We start from the raw sequence: 22,197 nt of genomic DNA, 5'->3' as shown, positions 1-22,197 counted from the left end.
AACTCATGCTTACTCACTCCCCACACTCACTTCCACGTAATGCTACTCACTCACATTTCCTCACTTGTACTCATACATACTCACTAACTCTTTCTTAACCCCATACTCATTCTAACTCACTCACAGTTTCATTCACACTCCCATAATAGCTCACTCACTGATTCACACTCTCATGCACATACACCCACGCTCACTGTTTTACACTCACTGACTCACTCACTTCTCTCACTTTCAGTCATTCATTCACACTCCTTTTCTTTGATTTTCCCATTCTCACACATACTCACTCCTACTCATTCTCTTGCTCACTGATTCTCACTCACTCTCACCTACTCATTTACCCAAACTCATAAACACACTTAAACTCACTCATTCAGACCCTTGCTGATTCATACTGAATCTCCTTCCCTTGCAATCACACTCAAACATTATTGCTCTTCTGGCACACTTACACATAAACAGAGCAGCAACTCTTCCGTTTCTTTACTTACTTTGCTTCCTGTGCTGAACACACCGCCATGGCAGGCAATAGGACAGTAATTCAGAGCTGGACATAGGAGCCAGCAAGATATGACTCTTCTGCTGGAAATATGGAGCCTCATAGACCAGCACGGCCAGTTAGAGCCAGGGGAAGATCCACCTCAACAACCTCTACCAGCATCTGCTAGGGCTGAGAGTTTAGATTATAAACTGTTGGGATAAAGAGCCACCACTGTGCTCTTTGTAGCCTCTCTATCTGAGCACAGAGCGGCACTGATTTGCAACCTGACAGACCCATTTTAGCACATATATAGTTTTCTGCCTCCGGCGTGTGCATTATGTCCACTAAATCAAACGGATTGAGTCTGTGTAAGGGAGCCGTAGTGGAATTACACCCCTTAGATGTGTGCAGTCGAGACAGATACCTACAGTCTGCCACTGCTTTAAACTGCTTTGTAGATGCATTGTTCCTCAGACCACTCAGCACCCCCTTCCTTCTTCTGTCATCAGAGCCCGGAGAGGCCAGAAGACTTACCTGCGCATCAATAGTGTTTTCAGGAACACTGATAAATAATTAGTAGTACAGAGGCTAAGGGTATGTGATAGCTTAGAGGGGTCTGAGCACCGCCCAAACACCCTAGTTGACGAAGTTCCACGGCACCCTATGTCTGGAAGTTTTGTGCTTTAGGTAGCTGTGCATCCCTGCAACGCGTCGGTGTACTCCAAGCAGCTATCGATGTTCAACTTCGTGAATAGATCCCGTAGAGTGTATATAAGATAATACAAATGGTCATTTATATACACTGGCCAATTGAAAACATGACTTCAAGGTAAGTTAGAAGCATTTGGAAAGAAAATGCGGTCTTGTTAGTTGTTTTCTTAAATCATATATTATGCTTTATTTCAAATATATTAATAATAATAAGAAAGGCATTCGAATATCAAGAATAACAGCTTTAGTTACAAATAATCAACGGTTTGTACACAAAAAGAAATCCAGTTTGATTAAATAGACCGTTTTATGAATATATTTTTTGATGAAGCAATTCATTTTTGCTCTAGCAAATAACATGAGTTGACTATAAAAACTACTGTAACCCTGAAGACAATGAGTTTTATAGGCGCAAATCCATAACATTGATTAAAATAGACTAAAGTAGAACCAAAAATCAATTTTACTTTACTGCAGTTTTTTTCAAGAGCGCGCACCACTTTTTTTTTTATTGCTGAAGCAATTTGCATTTTTTGCCTGAAATGCAGAACGCAGCTGTAATTGCGAGTTCTTTTTTGTATAAAACCATATAAAACCCTTCATTTCAGTTTTTAGTGTGCATTCCTATTAACTGTACCGCGTGAGAACATTCCTGTTAGTGTTGACAGGGCAAGCTATTTGCGGATTCTGGTGAATTCACTGTTGTCAGTTTAGGGGTAATTTATTTTGCAACTTCAACGCTATTTACACTTTCGAAAAGTTGGGGTTACTCTGAACTATCCCAAGGAGTGCTTAAATTCAGAAGTATATGTGTCTTTTAGCATAGAGGGAATTCCATCCCCAAGTGGTCGAGCTAGAGGGACCATAGTCAATCTCGTGTAATTAGATCTGGTCAAGGCCCCAAGATGATCCCCACACACTCCTCCAACGTTTTAGCTGTCTCATTTAATTTCAACTAACATTCAACCATTATTTGCATTAACATCTATATTCTTATTCATCGGCAAGAGAATACAGAAACTATGGGGGAAGTGGGCAGGTTCTTAGAAGCTTTTCTCTTTTCCAGCTCCAGCCTAAAAATTGAATTGATTGTGTCTGGGGATTTTAATTTACACCCGTTTATGGACTGTTTGCTATATAACACCAGGGATTCAGAGAGACTCCCTGTGGAACAGGCTCAGGTTAAGCTCTCTGCCCAAGTGAACATAATAATTGATTTGGCTGAAAGCTTTAATGCATTTAATGTACTCCCTATACGTACACTTAAGCTCCAGGAAGGTGTTCCCGCCTTTAAGAGGTTCAGGAGCAGGGAACACCATTGGCTACATGTTTGTATCCAGGGGGCTTTTTTTCTTATTTAAGTTTCTACACAGAGTGGAATTCGAATAGTGATCACAGTCCCCTGATTGGTAGTTTTTTATGGGAAGGAAAGTCATATGGCATACATGATTTTTATAAACCCTCAGTTACCTCCAAAGACAGAGGATGCAGGATTAAATGGAGAGATGTTATTCCTGGATAATTTAATGCTAAGATGCTGATGTCATGTCAGGTGGAGTGTGCAACATATCTTGACGATGAGACCTCAGATGCTCAAATATTTTTACCTTATGACTCCATTTGCAAATATATAAATCACACACTTATTAGATCTGAACCAGTTGGCCCACCCAAACCATGTTCAAGGTTTGACAGAAACTGCCCTAGGGCAAAGAAGGAGCTTCTGATAGCACTCAAAAGCACCACACAAGACAGGGAAAAGGTTAAAGATGCAGACTAGAATATAAAACAGCTTTTGTTAATAGGAATATGTAGTTCAAGAAGGACCCCTGGAATGAGCTAGTAGAGGCTTGCACACTAAAATATTGCACCAAATTTTTGGGGTGCTGAATCCCTCATTCTTTAAAGAAGAACTAGTACCGGACCAGGCGAGCATTGTGTTGGCTCAGGCATGGGTAAGCTACTTTTTTAGCTACCTATGACTGTGAAGGTATTGATTCTTTTCCTCCCCCTATTAACAATATACTTACCCTTACTATACATTTGGCAGAAATCAGAGAGCCAATCTTCTCTCTACCCCAGGAGAGGCCCATGGTGCCAATGGTGTCCCGGGCGATCTGATAAAATCGTTAGTGGATCTTTGGCCCCTTTTATAAGTCTCCATACAAACACAGCCATCAGAGGTCTAAAACCAGAGGCAAGGAAGCCATCAGTAATAATCCCTATGTTCAAACAAGCATTAGAAATGCAATCGGGCTCGGATTTATTTGAGTTTGAGCTAATGGCATTGTAAATGCCAATGTATTGTTGCTATGTGTTATGGAGTGTGTTCATGTGGTGTGTACTGCCAGTGATCTCCTTGTGAGTGTGAGAATATTGCACCGTTACTGCCTGTGATGTCCTTCTTGTGAGTGTGAGAAGCTTGCACCTCTGCTGTCTGTGGTCTCCTTGTGAGTGTAAGAAGCTTGCACTGCTGCTGCCTGTGATGTCGTTCTTGTGAGTGGGAGAAGATTGCACCTCAGCTGCCTGTGGTCTCCTTCTGAGTGTAAGAAGCTTGCACAGCTGCTGCCTGTGATGTCCTACTCACTACTCTACTCACTACTCTACTCACTACTCTACTCACTACTCACTACTCTGCACTCACTACTCACTACTCTACTCACTACTCTACTCACTACTCTACTCACTACTCTGCACTCACTACTCACTACTCTACTCACTACTCTACTCACTACTCTACTCACTACTCTACTCACTACTCTACTCACTACTCTGCACTCACTACTCACTACTCTACTCACTACTCTGCACTCACTACTCTACTCACTACTCTACTCACTACTCTACTCACTACTCTGCACTCACTACTCACTACTCTACTCACTACTCACTACTCTACTCACTACTCTACTCACTACTCTGCACCCACTACTCACTACTCTGCTCACTACTCACTACTCTACTCACTACTCTACTCACTACTCTGCTCACTACTCTACTCACTACTCTACTCACTACTCTACTTACTACTCACTACTCTACTCACTACTCACTACTCTGCACTCACTACTTTACTCACTACTCTACTCACTACTCACTACTCTGCACTCACTACTCACTACTCTGCACTCACTACTCACTACTCTACTCACTACTCTACTCACTACTCTACTCACTACTCTACTTACTACTCACTACTCTACTCACTACTCACTACTCTGCACTCACTACTTTACTCACTACTCACTACTCTACTCACTACTCTGCACTCACTACTCTACTCACTACTCACTACTCGACACTCACTACTCACTACTCTACTCCTCACTACTCACTACTCACTACTCACTACTCTCTACTCACTACTCACTACTCTGCACTCACTACTCTACTCACTACTCTACTCACTACTCACCACTCACTACTCACTACTCTGCACTCACTACTCTACTCACTACTCACTACTCTACTCACTACTCACTACTCTACTCACTACTCTGCACTCACTACTCTACTCACTACACTACTCACTACTCGCCACTCACTACTCACTACTCTACTCCTCACTACTCACTACTCACTACTCTCTACTCACTACTCTCTACTCACTACTCACTATGGGACTCCCACTTCATGGAAAGATACGAGCATATGAATCTATTAAAGGCCCAATGCTGGAGAATGGCAGTACTAAGCGACTCGGATCTCTGTTCACACGAACAGTCGCTGAGCCAAGATCGGTACTCCAAGTTTACCAGAGCATCTTGGCAGAAAGGAAAAAAGGAAACGGATTGATGGCTTGAAATTACCCATCAAGGCTGCTGCCTTATCTTCCTGTTGGCTAAGTCTTATTCTGTCCGGTTCTCTCAATTGAGAGGGAGGACCTGGTCTCCGTCGCCTTTCATTGGCTTCATCTTTCAGGCTAACTGTAGGGGAATCTCTGATCTCGTCCCCATCTCCTCCGGTGTCTGAACCCAGCAAGTAGGTGCGGCCAATGAAGAGAGAAGGCAGAAGCCATGATAGGGTTTTGCTGGTGTGAATAGTGTCTGTTTTCCTAGTTTGTGATGGTAAATCTGTTGTTCTGTCTCCTAACATGCACAGAAGATGGGGCAGGAGGGTGATGGGCCAGCGTTCTGTGCTTCAACATTAATCGATGGCCTGAGTTCAAGTCCTTGGTTTAATAAATTGCCGTTTTACAATAGCAGAAGTGTCATTTTTCTGCCTGCTGTGTTATAAAGATGTTGGGGTGCGTGGGTGGCTGTAACAGACGTGCTACTTTGTTTGAGATGTAAGCTATTTATATATCCCACAAATGTTCCAGTTGTGGTTGTCCTATTCATTGTAATTAATGGATTAGTAACTTAAGAATAAACATATAAAAGCTAAAAGCAATTACAATCAGTGGCAGTCTTTGTCTAGAGAGTGGTTTAAACTTACTCCACCTTGTGTACTCTACTGACCAGACACCATTTCATGAACAAATATGCCTTGAAACGGTCACCGTTAGGAGATATCTGCTAAAATATTACCTGAACCAAATAAAATGGGCATCAGGACATTTGGCTTTCCCTGGCACAGCAGTGCCCACAAGCTCTACACTTCAGGGGTCCTGTGACCTGGTTCCAGTTGCTAGTTCACTTGTTTTCACTGTTTCTATTTTAGGATGGCAAGTTTGTTTTAGCATAATGTCACGTGCTTTTTAGAACAGGTGTAGCTACCGTGAAACAGGTCAGTTATAATGATTTAACAAGCATTGGCATAGCCAATAGGTCATGCCTTTGGGACCTTATAAGTGTTTAGTTATCCAGCTCAATATCCCTTGAGCAACAACATCAACTGCTGCATGGCTAAACACTTATAAGGTCCCAAAGGAGAGACCTATTGGCAATGCTTGTTTTTGTTAAGTACACAATTGTGTCCATTTTGGCAAACTTTTAGGTCTGACGTGTGCTGGGGCGAAGAGGGAACTGCTGATCAAGAGGAGCATTCATTAATATACACAAACCTTATTAAAACGGCACGGCAGTGAACAAATCTGGAAAAAGTTATTACTGATGGGCAATTAAGTTCACTTCCTGGCTTGAAGTGGGTGTCAAAGTGCATGCGTGTGCAGGTGGAGATGGAATGGGTTAAAGTACTACTCATTTCCAATAAAATAAAGGACCACAAGGTGATCAGTTAACAGTTACATTTATAAAAGGGATAACATATCAGCGAGGTCTGAATTGATGCGTGTTCAGAGTTGCCAGTTTAGATTAATCACGAGAAGATACGCCCCCCCCCCGTTTTTCGGGGGGCGGGGGTCTGAGTTTATGGTCAAAAAATAAACTTTCAGCCATTTGTTTCTTTTAATCATTACTCCATTGGATGCAGACAGTAGAATTACCAACAAAGACTACAACTCCCAAAAGTGAGGTGGGGGGGGGGTCGACAATGCAGACTAATATCCGGGATACATGACACGCGCAGTACCGAAGATGGTGTGGCAACAAGGTACAGCAAACGGAGCACGTATAACTACCTCAACAAAAAACGCTTGCTAACCAAACGAAACCAGTCGCCCACGAGGGAAAGGGCACGGCTCGCACAGAGCCTGCATCGTTTACAGTGGGCCATCCAAAGGAGCCTAGAGGGCATGCTTGCTTTTCTCAACATCCACTTGAGGAACGGATTGCATGCAGGGATTAAAGCGGTTTCAGTGAATGACGGACGTGGTAGACCAGTCCGTAAATCTGGCCAAATGTGTTCCGTAATAACGAGATTGCCATTATTGGCAGTTACAACAGACTATTGGCAGGGATCATCATGCGCACTCACTTACCGGGCTTCACAGAAATGGCCAAACCTAGACCAAAGGACAAGTTGAGTGGAACACACTGTATTTAAACTGCCTCTGATGAGGCAAGCTACTCGGCAAACCATGCGTAACTTTGTCAGTTATGGAACGATGATTAACTGGGTTCACCTAGTGGAACAACAAAAACATCTCGTGCGCGCGCTAAACGGATTTGTTTTGTTGGTGGGTGGCAGAAGCCGGCCCACCGGGGAACGGCCACTATGTACCGGAAAAGGAGGAGGCAGTAAAAGAGCAGTCGCACACTATAGAAACCCAGCGCGTTGCAAACGGGAATCATCGATTCGCCTCCCACAATATCAACACACTTAAAAAGGCAGACGCACGTCTTTTGAGAGGTCCGGGCTTCTCTTCTAACGCGGTACAAGGGGACTCACTACAACACGCCACTTAAAACAAGACAGGGAGTGCCTCGTGGACGCTCGGCGGGTTCGGGTGCGGAAGCTCCTGTGTGCATGTGACACGCGCCCCATGCTGAGCTTGCAAACAAAGCCGCGGGGTGGGGGCAGCCGAATATCGCAGCAGCCGATTAAAACAAGGAAGCTGCGCGCTGAGCGCTGCAGAATTGTGAACGCGCCCGGCCATCTGTATTCACTAACGGAGGCTCCCTGACAGCTCCTAATTATAATTTATGTACTTCTTTGCGCAAGCACGCACGAAATATGCCCAAAATGGCGGAACAAAACTACATTCACCCTATCACTTCAAGCCTATTAAAACGAAAACACAAGGAAGACGAATCACTGACCAGATGACAGAAAACCCTAAGGAATGTGTGGAATTTCTCTCTCCAAGGCCCTAGGAGATACTTCTTTCTCTCCTTTAACATTAGTTCTCGAAACTCCTCCCAGTTTCACTGGGAAGGAGTCCGAGCCCTAAAAAGGAGACCGATTAGATACTGCATGCTACAGAACAATGTCCCTGGTTGATATAGAAGTGAAGGTAATTGAAAAAGTGATTTTGGAGAGACGTACAACTTGGGCTAATGAAAAAGAAATATTCTCTGATTTACAGTACGGGTTTAGACCCGGGAGAGGGACAATTGAGCAAAATTTAAATCTGCATCTCCTGACATTCAAGTACACTAGGGCCAGAGGGGGTTCTGTCCACTTGGCATTCATGGTCCTCAGCTCAACTTTAGACTGTGTCAACAGAGATCAGCTCTGGACTGAGCTGGAGTCTTTGGGGCTGGATCAGGCCTTTGTATCTTTTATGAGAGATCTACATAGTGGCCTAACAAGGGTGGTCAGATACGGACGAGACGGCAAATGTACTCAGACCTTTGAAGTTAGAAAAGGCATTCATCAGAGCTGTATTCTTGCCCCATTCTTATTTTTCTTGTTTGTAAATTGGCTTGAGAAAGTGCTTCTGGGTACTGCTGCAGATGTTCCCAGTGTTGGTGGAAGAGTAATTCCTGTACCTTTATATGGAGATGATGCGTTTTTATTGCCCTTAAAACTAGGAGCCTCCTACGCCTTTTAGACACATTTATAGGTTGTATGAACAGTCTGGACCAGTACACAAATTTGAAGAAGTCACATTTCATGGTTATTGTTAGGCCTGGCCCGTTTTGCAGATTTCTTCCCAAACTATTTGCCTTTTGCCTCCTATTTTTCTGACCCTGTTTTTGTTGGCTATAGGACTCTGGGCACTTTACCACTGCTGATCAGTGCCAAAGTGCATATGCTTTCTGTGCAAATTGTGATTATGATTGGCATATTTGATTTACTGGTAAGTCCCTAGTAAAGTGCACTGAGTGTGCCTGGGCCTGTAAATTAAATGCTACTAGGGGACTTGCAGCATTTGTTGTTCCACCCACATGAGCAGCCCTGGAAATTATCTCAGACGAGGATGAAAGATATCTCACTAAGCTTAGTGGACGGTTAAGCCACTTATTTTGTAAAAACATTCATTATCACTGAATGATGAATTAAGCCGCTAATTCTGTTTTAACTTGTACACATGCCACATGTCTTTTAAATGTTTTATATGAGATTGAGTATATCATGGTTTGTGTGTTCACTTTGTCATTATGCGTACATTAAGAATTGTTTGTTTGTACTCTCATAGAGACATAAACTTCCATTATTATGGAATATTGTTGTGTTATGAGATATTACTATAATATAATTTCGGAGGTGGTTATTCCCCATTCAAATATAAGGGATAAAACTTGATTTATTATATTATCTTTGGAAATTAATAAAGTATGTACGTTTATTCACATGCTCTTTTGATCTGTACATTGTGAATGTATTATCAAATTGGTTGCCAAGTTTTATAAAAAAATTGTATTGCTGTATTTTCCCTGCCCTTTTAACCGTTACCTGTATACATGGGGTCGTCCCTTTTTTCACATTCCTTAGCACCCAGGACATATTGCTGCCTAATTTTTGCACGCTCACTCCTGCTCATTGCGAGGCCTAGCACTTAACCTCGGCAAGGCATAGGAATTTATGGCCAAACTCACAATTTGAGCAATCAAGTCTTGATCAAGAGATGTAAATGCATTACTCAATACTGCCAGCCATCGGAATATGGGGACAATTAAGTTCTGACTGTATCCTCAACATACACTAAGTTTAGTTTTCCATGCATCAAACAATTTGGGGTTCCAGGGACCAAACCCAACAGCCTTCACAAAAAGAGTTCTCCTCTCACTGCAACCTAAAGGAGGCATGATATCCTCATAAGCCTGCCCAATAAGTCACCACGGGGAGGCACTTTAACTCGCACACTTCCAACAAGGGCAGAATGGAGTTGCTGCCACCGCTGGAAGTACATGTAAGTAGAGCACCACAAGATTGGTTTGAACCGCAAACAGTCTTTAGATAGGAAAGGTGCCCAGCTATTCAGTGCATCAAAGGCAATCTCTAGATGAGGAAACTCACTAACCCTCTTGTTTATTTTACCTTTGAGAGAATTCGGACTCGTTTTGCTGATCTGCCACACACTATATAGGGAGTTTTAAAGATGTCAGTGTCTAGGGCTAGACTGTCCATAAACCTTACAAAGGCATCAATTAGTGCAACAAGTGCTTGGTGTTAATCTGCTGAAATGAATCGATTTTGTTAGACCGCAGTTTTCTATACTATGACTGCATTTGCCTTGACAGCTTGTGTTTATCTTACAGTCAGAATTTCTATGCAGCCCTGTATTTCCTTAATTCGCTATTATAAGTTGAACGAATGTGCTTCCCTGCCTTATTGCAAAAACGCAATTATGTAAGTAAGATCACTACCTGAACACTTGGGGAGTTTATGAGCAGGTCCAAATCACGCAAGAGCGCATCTTCACTGTACAGTGAGAGGCACTCGTCCAATCATGAAACAGCACAGTGGAAACGGGTGCACCTTTGGTGGTAGAACATAGAAACAGGTGATAGAAGGAGCTGAAGGGACAAAAGAAAGAGAATCGGTACCCTCTAGGGTTACGTTTTCTAATAATAATTAAAAAAAATATTAAGCCCCTTCATGCCCAACAAGTGCTTCTCTTTAAATGCGAATTTCCCAAAAACGGATGTCCACCAAATCATACAAAAAGTACAATTTCTGATAAAGTTCAGTTCCAGAATTTGATGTCATTCTAATGAACTGGCTTTCTGTATCGGAGAGCAAACTTTCCTATGGGAATTAAAATGGAGAATCACAGTTTTTCTTAGCCCCCAGTTGACAGATTAGCGCACAACTTTCGATTAAAGAGCCGAATGGCTGAATTTTGTTTTGGAAAGTTTTGTACAGATTTGTTGGACAGCAACACATTTATTAAGAAAATCAAAGATGCCTGTCCTATGAAAAGTTGGACCTAACCATAACTACACTAGCTCTAGTGCCACTAGTGTAATGTAATATAAGTATCCACTGAGACATCTTCATAAAAGCATGAAGAGACTACAGGCACTCCACTACTACTGGTGAATTAATTTATTTTTTTCAGGAACAACCATGATACCATAGTGTTTCAGCCTTATGGCCTTGCTCACAGCTGTTTGGACATAAGTCCCTCTTTCATTTCAGCCATTTCCTGCAAGGAGTAATCAGCAGAAACAATTACCACCCTAGTACGTTGTCAATCCTCATCTTAGAGAACTTGTACTTCTGATTATTATATGCAAACTGTGGTCACCTTGCCACCTAGAGAGCTGATGATGTTGAGTTTACAGTATTACAAATGTAACTCTCTTTTTGTCCGAACCATGACGTTGATTATGTACAGACAATGATTGATATGTTAAACTTTTCAAATTGATTGAAATTGATGAAATCTCATCTATTGAATGAAAATAAAAATACTAGCAAGTGCATGAGAAAAGTTCAATCGACCAATCTTAAAATTAGAATTAGTGATATAGAGACACCTTTAACCGTGGCTGTTCTGAGTGAAGAAATAGACATAAAAGAAAATAGAGACATTGTGACAAATTTAAATGGAATGGCGACAGCGATGGATTAGAACAGGGACAATAGTTTGAGAGTGAGTTCAAAATGTATGTCACAGTTGGCATATAAAGCCATTGATACTTTGCAAGATATGATAACAACAGATTTGATTTGCAAAAACTAAAAAGGAAGTATTTATTAGGAAAAATATGAAAAATAAATTGCTCATGTAGAGAGGCATCAAGGACATTGAGTGAAGACAAAAGTATTTTCATAAGTAACTTAAATAAGGGTGGTAATATAGTTATAATGCTGAAGAAGTATGAGATGAGGTAAGAAGACAACTGTCTAACACCTAATATTATCAAAGATCGACCAACCAAGACTGCTTATAGATGAATAATGTATATTTAGATAAACTAGAGAAGACTAATTTAGGTGGATAATTATTTGTTCCCTAAATATGATTTTCCCAAAATACCTGTATTTTTTATAATACATTTATTCCATAAAAAATACAAGAAATCCACCAGGTAGACCAATAGTTTCTGACATGGGTAGTCTACTGCAGTACACATCACCATAAAATGGCCAAGGTCATGCCCAATACCCTGCCCTGAGCCCTAAAACCCAGCCTCTTGCCCTGAGTACAACTCCGAGCCAACCCTCAAAACACCCCAGACCCCCACCCTGAGTCCGAAAAAGTAAGGTCCCCAGCCCTAAACACAAACCCCACTGCAACCCTAAAAACATCCAAGCCCCCTGCCCTAAGCCCTAAAACCCAGCCCCTAGCCTTGCAAATGACCCAGAACCCCCTGCTCTGAGCCGTAAAACCTTGAGCCCAGCCCCTCACCACTCGTCCTAAAACTGTACCCTAGCTGTAAAAAGTACCCATCCCCCACGCTGAGCCCTAAAACCGGCTTCTCTGTCCTATAAAGTACCCTGACTATCCACCGTGAGCCCAAAACCCTAAAACCTTCCCTGACCCCACCACTCCCAGAAATTGTACTCACCAAACCATTCCTCGACTGGGCAGGAAGTCCCTCCAAGTCTGCAACACCTCCCACCCCCAGCCCATTTGTTCCGAGTTTAGGGCACTAACTACCAATAATGTATAAACCACACATATGCTTGGTAAAGGCATATGTGTGGTTTCAACTTGTGTGGTTACGCTTGCGTTGTTTAGCCAAGTGTAGTTTAGACTGCGTGGTTAAGGCTGTTTCCCATATGGTTCTATATTGCCATGGAGGTGGTCTGGTAAAATTTATAAATCACAAGGCTGAAGGCTGATTCGTTTATAAATGTCACGTGAACTGAGAGATTACAACATCGGACCTTTCTAATCATGTTACATCTTAAGTATTTTTACTATGCATGATTCGCTAATGCATTTTAGTACTCACAGAAACATTCAAAGCATTTTAGTGTCATCCTTTTACTATTCATTGGTTGCCTGAGACTACAGCTATCTCTCTCAGTGTTTTAAGAAGATTTTTTTAGTTTAGCAATAATATACAATATTTAAGATGTGTTTTATGCAACAATGTGTATTATTATAAATCAGATTTTAAGTGCAAAGCATATTGTAAGGAAATTAAAAACATGCATTGCTTTTCTTTTGCAGTACATACTAGAGTAGGTTTAACAAGAATCCTTGCAAACTTAACTTGACTTTGTAGACCTCAGGGAACACCCTGTAAACCCAGTCATGTGGTTCATAAATTCTGCTTCAAAATCAGCTCCAGTACCTGAACCAGGTTTAGTGAATGCTCTCTCTGTCCTTTCATGTCTCCCTCAATTGTGTTAGAACATGGATGTTGTGTCCCCACATCTTGTAATGGTAGGTTTACCATTTTTCTTTTAAGTTGTAGCTTGCCAATCAGAAAGCTTCATAATTTGGCTTTGTAGCTCCAAAGTGGATGATGCAGCAAATAGTTCCTTCATCCAGTCGTTTTTGATTTTTCTTTCTATTATTTTTCCTGAAAAACAATTCAAATCCTCATAAGGTAGCTAACACAGGAAATGTCACTTTTGTTAACACCCCATCTTTTTTAGGACTGCGCTTGATGTATCAGCGCAAACGTTGCTGTGCTGAACCCAAATAGGATGAACTTTTTGGGGAATGTTTTATGCAGATTCATTGAACAGCACCAATGTTATTAGTAACCCAATGCATATATCTGAGTAGTTTGGTGAGCATTGCCTGGCCCAAACAATATCTGGTATATCGACATTTTTGTGGGCTAACAAAGAGATATCCGGAGAAATAGTAGAGACTGATATATCCTACTCCTATGTGTAAGAAATGTTTGGGAGGAAAGGGCTTTTGACAGTTTTTAAAGTTGTCTTTGCTTCGCTTTTCATCTGGAGGATACTACCTTCTGCAAGGATGAGGCAAATGAGCTGTCCGGAAGATCTTCTCATCCATTAATTCCAGGATTTTCGACTCACCCTATTTGATTAAATTGGGATTCGTTATGACTGTCACTGTACAGAAGAAAATATTACATTTCTTAAGCTATTTGCAATGGATGTTTTGGTTGCTTGAAGTTCCTTACACTGTTTGTGTGAAATAGGCAGCATTTCAAACCATGCTGTAGGGCTCTGGAGTATGGGGGGGGCCTTCCGTCGGGCTGGAGGTACCCATCAATGGAATGTTCTTAAAGAAAGAGAAACACACTCAGACCTGTCATTGCACTGCCATTATGGCACCCCCAGCACCTTATCTATTATAGAAGATGGGATGCCGAGCTAGGCCTGAGCTGCGGGGGTGTTCTGGCGCTGCCTCTCTGCTTGCTTGCATGTCGGAGATCTCCCGGGGAGGGCATGGTCGAGAGCAGCCATGTTTAAGAGAATGAGGCGGCCATGATGACCCCACCCCTGCACTCCTCAGCTACCAGCCTCCTGCGGCGCTGAACTGGCCCTGCACCGTTAACTATTCTTAAGTTCCCAGGAGTGTTGAGGCAACTGGGACAACAAGCATTGAGGACATCTGGCCATCACCAGCTCGAGGATCCCTCCAGGCCAAGATCCCCGAGTGCAACAACACCCTGAAGGCCGGCGGAAAGCAAGAACCCTATCAATGGCGGGAAAATCATGCTGTGTAAATATGTTATATATATTTGTCCAACCCTATTCACTTCAACTTTTATTAAAATGTAACCTTATGTGAGTTTACAAAGTTTATATATGTAACTCTAATCACTTGTATCTGTAGTAGACTTATGTACCTAATACCATTCTTATATGAATTAGAGTTTATCGGCCAGATTCATCATTGTAACATCGGCTCGCAATGGGCCAGATTCTGAGAATCCGGCCCTTTGCGAGCACTATTTTTGCATTTGGGATTCATCATCCCAAATGCAAAAATCGCAATTACAGAAAGCGCAAAATTGCGAAGAATCACATTTAAGGAATCTCAATTAGAGATTCCTTAAATGCTATTCATGAACCTTTTTAAAATTGCGAATTCGCAATATGGGGCCGCTATTTACCGCGAAGTGTAACTTCGTGGTAAATAGCGAAAACTTAGAAAAATGCACTTTAGTGCATTTTTCTAAGTTGCATGTTACGCACACACATGTCCTTTGGACATGTGTGTGCGCAACACCTGTGTACATTTGCATTTCAGGGGTGCTACAGGGTGTCCTTTGGACACCCTGGCACCCTTGAAATAGCTTCCTTATTTGCGATTCGCTAATTGCTAATCGCAAATAAGGAATGACTCCCCATTCATTCCTATGGGCCTTAGGAATGAATGGGGAGTCATTCCTTATTTGTGATTCGCAATTAGCGAATCGCAAATAAGGAAGCTGTAGAAATCGCATTTAATTGTGCGATTTCTACATGAATCCCGTTTTGCGAGTCCCTAATAGCGATTCCTTAACCCCTTCGACGCTCATTACGAGCTGGGCTCGTCATGAGGTAGCCTCCTCGCACGCTCATGACGAGCCCAGCTCGTCATGAATAATGGGTTTTTGCATATTCCAGCACAGCAGGGGAAAATGCGGGGCGTTAAAGAGGTTAATAATCGCTATTAAGGACTCGCAAATCGGGACATTGATGAATCTGGGGGTATCTGTTTGTCTCTTTTATGTAATTCATGTACTCTGAAGTCCTTATGTAATGTAACTGGTTCTATTGTAAAGCGCTCCGACACCTGCTGTATAAAAACTCAAAAATAAATCAATAGAGATGGGTGAGCCACTGAAAGATCTCGGCACGCTCGAGCCCTGTCTTTGGCTCAGTTCCAGGTCCGTTTGAACTTCCGAGGCCAAAACAAACTAAACTTTCATGTGTACACAAAAATAGTTAAAGACATAGCAGTGATCTTTGATGTAAAAATGAGAATGAAAGAGATGTGCAAATAGTGTTTGAATCGCACACTGTGAAACCAGAAAACCTGGGACCTATTCCGGCTCCCCTACTTGGCCAAATTTTGTAATCCTAGGCAAATTTTTTGTTTTACTCAGCCTCATTTTTTTCACTATCACATTGTTATCACATATGATAAGAACCTTCTAATATATGAGCTCAAGATGTGTGCTGTAAAGTAACTTGTGTTTGTCAAATAGTCTGGTCATCAACAAACTAGGCCACATATAGAGTATGCATGACAACTAATTTGCCTCTTAGTTCATTAGATCATAGCCATCATGATGGGGAGGCGTGGCATGAATTTGTATATTGTATTGTTTAAAAACTCTTCTACTCACTTATAATATATGCCTCTCAATGCAATGATAGAATCTGATGTACTAAGGTGAAACGCGTCTTCAAGCAAAGAAATACACTGTTTTCTTCATTTGAAGACAATGTATCTTATTTGAATATGATATTTATTGTATGATTTACATGCAAAATATTTTCAGGGCTCGGCTAGTGCAAGGGCTCTTGGAGCCGAGCCAGACCATTGGAGCGGCTCTTCCTGGTATTTGTTGGTTCGCGTGCCTCTACGCTGGAGCCATCAAGAAATTACAATCTGCTTTGTGTGAAATAGGCAGCATTTCAAACCATGCTGTAGGGCTCTGGAGTATGGGGGGGGCCTTCCGTCGGGCTGGAGGTACCCATCAATGGAATGTTCTTAAAGAAAGAGAAACACACTCAGACCTGTCATTGGTCCAAATAAGAATTGGAATTACATGGATATTGCTTCCAGCTGTAGAATAATTTGCAATGTACTTTCAGTTTAGAGTTTACAGACACAGTCCCACAGCATGCGAACCTGCTCAATGAAGCATATCAAGGAAGCCCAGTCGCCGTAGATTCTCTTTTGAATGTCAAATGTAAAAAAATGTGCATCAGGTGATCAAGACTATACCTTGAAATATGACTCTGTGCAACATTGGACATTAATGAAATCTTAAAACTTAATACGCGAAAAAGCTAGTAACTAGTTAGTGCTAGGAAATAAACATATTTAGAAGAACTTAATTAACCGAACAGCTGCCGTTAAAGAGGACTTACTGATTTCAGGAGAAGTGTTAAAGACCGTGCAGATTAAAGACTGGAGGCATAGTTAGCTCCTGCCACACTAAAATCATTATAAGAAGCAGAAACACACAGAGACTTCGGTAATGACACGAATAAGTAAGAATAGATTGCAAATCGACATTGAGGAAAAAAAGTAAACAAGAGTGACAGACCAAACTACCTAAACGATATGACATTACTGTTCTGTAGCAAGCCCATCTTTGAAAGCAATGATTCATCAATATGGGGCAATCCAGGTAATGAGGCAGTTTGCAAGACTGCAAAAAGTCACCATGTTATGGCCATTACTGGCCAAAGATTTTGTGGTTTTTAAAAGTGCCCTTAGAAGTAGGGAGCTTTTTTTTTTAATTTCGGGTTGTCAAGCATTGTCTACATTGGCTTAAATTAGTGAAAGTTTTTTGACATAAAATGTCCTGCTGGGAGATTATGCCCAGTAGACAGCATCCACATTTTTGTTGAACGAGTAAATGAATGAATGATATGAATGATCAGTCATGTTACATAATGAACTATGTGAATGTATTCTTTTCTTTTCTAAGCACTGAACTCCCCTCTCTGAGAGATCATACTCCGCCAGAATTCTTCCACAGGCCATAACTATCACAACCTTTGTTGCCCAAATATTATACATATGCGCCTTCAACTGTTCTAAATTAATTTACTCTGTGCTTACTTGGAAATGTTTTTCCTCTGATTTCTGAAGCCGCTCTTCTAATTTGCTTAAGTAATGTCTCTGAGAGTTTAGAATCCCGAATGCCAGTACTATACAGACAGTCATGTTTTTTGTATTTCCATAATCTTGCACTGATTGGTGGATGTGTTTGATGGCTGAGACTCTGAGTGCAAGAGATCAGTGTGCCCCCTCAAATGCAGCCTGCATCAGTAAACCAGCTACATCCTGTTTCTCCATGCAACATGCTTCAGCTGAATGAGGGACCACCATACTCGTGATGTTTAAAACACAACACCTACCACTAGTCCTAATCTTGAACTCGGTAAAAGCATTTACTAGATTTTATGCAGTGATGGATATATATTCAGAATTGTCTTTGGTTGATGATACTTTGCTTAGTCATTTAGCCTCTTTGAAGGTTTTTAATAATCTGGGTTACAAATGTTACAACCTCAGGTTTGCAGCCCATTCCATGCACACCTGATTTTAATCATGCAAACGTCAGCTTGATCTATGCCAATCAATAGCACCAAGAGAGCTCCTTGGGGATGTGCAGGCCCTGTACTAATACTTGGTATTATGATATACATTCATGGTATGGTTTCATTTGGAGTTTCGGGCCTCCTGACCACTTGCACGCTTCTCCTGACCCACAGTTGCCTGAGTCGGGCGGTGTCTGATGCCAAGACGTCCTTCTTCACTTTACATTATTTTGAGAGTAAAAGGTTGATAAATCCAGGCAGTATACTTAGTCACTTCTGCCTAAACTCACAGGTGATGTCATACTATGACTTATTTCAAGCCATTCCTCAGTCTATTTATGGTTTCACAACAGATATTGGTAATACTTTTCTGTTCTGACGCTCTGCTATATGGTATTTTGTTGTGTTTTTTTAAATAGCCTGTTTAAATAGATCTTCCTTTCCCTTTCTTTGCAGATCAGATGACCAATAGAGTGCCAGGAAGCTCTCGGAACTGTAAGAGTCAAGATGTAACACACATCGCATTTGGGTCTAAAGTCGTTGGACCACCTCCTTCCTCTGGCAGAAGTGTAAGAACATCATCTGAAGTACGGCAACAGTTTGAACATATTTTTATTTGTTAACTTGTCTGCTTACGAGAGGCGTTTCCATAGCACATGCATATAAACATGGGGAAACATGCACTGTTCATGAACAAAACATAGGGCCTGATTTACATGTTGGTGCAATGTCAACAGACTTCCCTCCCTGCCAACATAATAGTCCACACACTAGATTTAGATCCGGTTGGACCACAGTTTGTCCTCGGTGGAGACTATTGTCTGCCATGGCAAAACCCTTATTCTGTTGGGTCGTCTGAGGTTTGGCTGCATGTCCGCCCCAGTGGCGTAACACAGGCCCCGCAGCCCCCGCGGTGCGGGGGGCCCCAAGCTCTAGGGGGGCCCCTCGGCATAGCATTCTGGCCAGAGAGCTCCTGATTGAACCTGGAGGGGGCCCCTCTTCGTACCGTGCAGGGAGGCCCCCTAAATTTTCGTTACACCAGTGGTCCGCCCACCTAATTTAGCTAGGTGGACTTACAGCTGAATTTAAATGCCCGTCACTGTCAGGAAAAACCTGCCAGTAGGGGGCATGAAAAGTGCTCAATGCCCCCTTCATCTTGGGAGGAAGCTCCCATGGTGAGGGGGCACGGTTTTATTATCAAAATGAAAATATAAGAAATGTAATTTTGACGTACGCCTCCATCATGTTGATGGAGCTGTCCATGAAACGTGCAGTGCATTGGCAAATAACCGCTGTGTGGGTGTTTCCTGCCAATGCTTGAAATGTCCGCTGGGCTTGCAGACATTTCAAAACTTTGCAGACGGGAACTCCGCCAGGCAGACTTGGTAATTTACTTTGTCACCCTGACAACACTAACCCCATCCATCGATGTTTGAATGAGGCCCTTAGTGTAGTAAAAAGTGGAGCAATCATTCAGTTGATAATAAGAGACAAACCTACACCACCATTTTGCCAAGAAGAAAACTGAGGCATGGGGGTGCTGTTTACAGAGCTGGGTGGCAAATTACAGGGATGTTTAAAAATTACTGTGTAATCAGTGTTTCACACCCCTTTAATTCATAGCAAATGTTTACCCTTAGGGCTTAGTGCATTATCCTAAATCCTTGATTTTCATAGGTATAGGTGTGACTTTAACAAAGATGTGTGCTGCTTGCAAACTCTAATCATAACAATTTCCAACATATCCCTATATATGTATGCATTTATTTATTTGAGTACTTAGAATAGCACCATTATCCTATCTTTAGGCTGCTTCCGGTCGGTTGGATGTAATGTAATCATGGTGAAATCAAACGTTTTTAAATGCATGCTATAATGACAATTACGGCAAGCAGAGTGTGTTCTATGTGTGTCATATACCTGGGACATTTTTACCTTTCGATCTGACACTTGTAACTTACACAGTAATGTATGCATGTGAAACGTCACCTTTGGATTTCTCTTTTAGTCCTTGACAGAAAGGGCAGTTTCAAGCAAGGATACAGGCCCTATTCCCCCGAAAAACACAGTTATTACCGAAGGCTTTCAAAGACAATCCCAAGCTTAGCACACCACCAGCGGATTCTGCCTGATGCCTCAGATGAGTTGAGGCATTGCACCTGCCTGTGTGCCACTACAACCTCGAAGTAGGCTGGCCTGACTCAGCTGAGTCTCCTCATCTCTAGTGCTCCTATTTGATCTCTTAAAAAATATTGTCACTGGTAAACAATGTCCTCCTTCACTTTCTCCACCACATTTTTACGTTTGCCTTTAAGCAGAGAAAATGTGAGAGAATTAGCAGAGGGCACACATTGGAATGAGAAGAACAATTATTGTGCTTCGGAGTGCCAGAGCAGAGCACAATTCTTACATGGAGTTAGCAAAGGTTTGAGTTTCATTTTTCACCCTGAGCTTGCTGGTCCATCAGTAGATATTTAGTTATGTATATTCAAATTAGGACGGTTACCTTACACTTTTTGTTTTTAGTTTCAAAATTATTTTTATTAAGATTTTATATAAGCAAAAGAGTACAGATAAGGTACATATACAGAGAAAACAAGTTCAAATATTGTTAGAAATGGAGTTCCTTGTTAGCCAGGGCACACGTCTAAGCCAGTCATAAGCCACCCCTCTAGTCAGGGTAGGGGAGTTACACGCTGAAGATAACTCCTGCTCACCCCCTTGGTAGCTTGGCAGAGCAATCAGGCTTATACCAGATGCAATGTGTTAAGCGTTTGCACACCACACACTCATGCACGCACCAATTTCACCTTAGACCCACCACAAAGGACACTTCACACTGAGGTATGTAAAAAAAAATATATCCTTTATGTTGCTTTTAAAAAGAATGCAATAGTTCCATAAGTCACATTATCAAAGAGCTGTTCCTTGTACTGGGGGCCAGAGATATAATAACTTCCATGAGCCACTAAGTAAGGGCAAACTGTGTTGGGTAGCCGGGGTGCAGTTCTTGTCCTGAATCCCACGGAGCATGAATGTCCTGGTATCCTCACAAAGATCTTATCTGCCACTGAATGATTAGACCGTGTCCCACCAAAGGTTCAGGCTCCAATATTCACAGTCCCCACAGAGCGGTGCCCCCGTGCAATGCCCGAGCTCAATAATGGCGTAAATAAGTAAAACAGGCCCCAATTTGATATCAATGAAAATAGTATGCCCCTGTAATCACTTCACTGCAACAGGTGAAACAGACCCCTGTACGACGTCACAGCTGACGAGACTATGCCCCCGTAATCACTTCACTGTAACAAGTTACATAGCCTCTTCTTCATAGGGAGCGCGATCTGGCTCCCAGCGCTTATCAGCCCACAGTGAAACACAGCACACTATAGCAATCCGTCCACAGTGCAGATGGGGGAGATCACTTGGAAAATGTGATGTCCTTGAATTTCCTACAACAGGAGGCCAGCACACGCAGGCTTTTGGAGACTCCTCTCAAGCAGGAGGTGGACACAGCACACAGCAAATTCCCTTTCCTTTCCTTGGCAGAATCAGATAATGCAGGACAGCCCCAGGCAGCACACAGCAAAGGGGCAGCACTCCTCCTCCAGTCTCTCCAGCTCTTATCCTTGGCAAATGTTCCTCTTGATTCACAAAGTAGTCTGAAGTCTGGGGTTCTGGGTCTTATACTCATACCCCAAAATGTCTTTATTCTCTTTGTGTGGGGAGCTCTGAGCCCAGTTCAAACCAGTTCTGCCTTCACTAGTGCAGCATGACCGCAGGAGTTGGAGACAGCATTGTGCAAGGGAGACAGGCTTCATTAAAGTGCAGGGTAAATCTCCTCCCACCACTCTGTATGCAGCTAGGGTCTATTCAGCTCAGAGCTTGGTCATCCAGGAAGGGCCAGCACATCTCAACCCCCCAGAGGCTGTCTGCAGGGAATGCACATCCTCTGTCTCTGTCACACTGAAATCAGACAGTCAATCCACAAACAGGCAGAGGCACACAGGATGGTTGAACAAGAAAATAGCCACTTTCTAAAAGTGCTATTTTCAAACACATAATTTAAAAATCCATCTTTATTAAAAAAATGTGTTATTAAATTCTGAGTTCAGGCATAC

At 42.2% G+C, this 22,197-nt stretch overlaps 1 protein-coding gene across 3 annotated transcripts in view; it reads left to right on the top strand.

The window, feature by feature from the left end:
* CFAP20DC (CFAP20 domain containing) overlaps positions 1 to 22,197 on the top strand; it is a 1,807,766-nt gene that overhangs the window by 709,242 nt on the left and 1,076,327 nt on the right. For all 3 annotated transcript variants that reach the window (XM_078661515.1, XM_078661514.1, XM_078661516.1), the window contains exon 8: positions 18,533 to 18,663. In XM_078661515.1, the coding sequence (XP_078517641.1) occupies positions 18,533 to 18,663 (131 nt within the window). The remainder of the gene's footprint in view (positions 1 to 18,532; positions 18,664 to 22,197) is intronic.

Source organism: Lissotriton helveticus, chromosome 9 (genome assembly GCF_964261635.1).
Source record: "Lissotriton helveticus chromosome 9, aLisHel1.1, whole genome shotgun sequence".
NCBI classification, from domain to species: Eukaryota; Metazoa; Chordata; class Amphibia; order Caudata; family Salamandridae; genus Lissotriton; species Lissotriton helveticus.
This window is presented reverse-complemented; position numbering and strand designations above follow the sequence as displayed.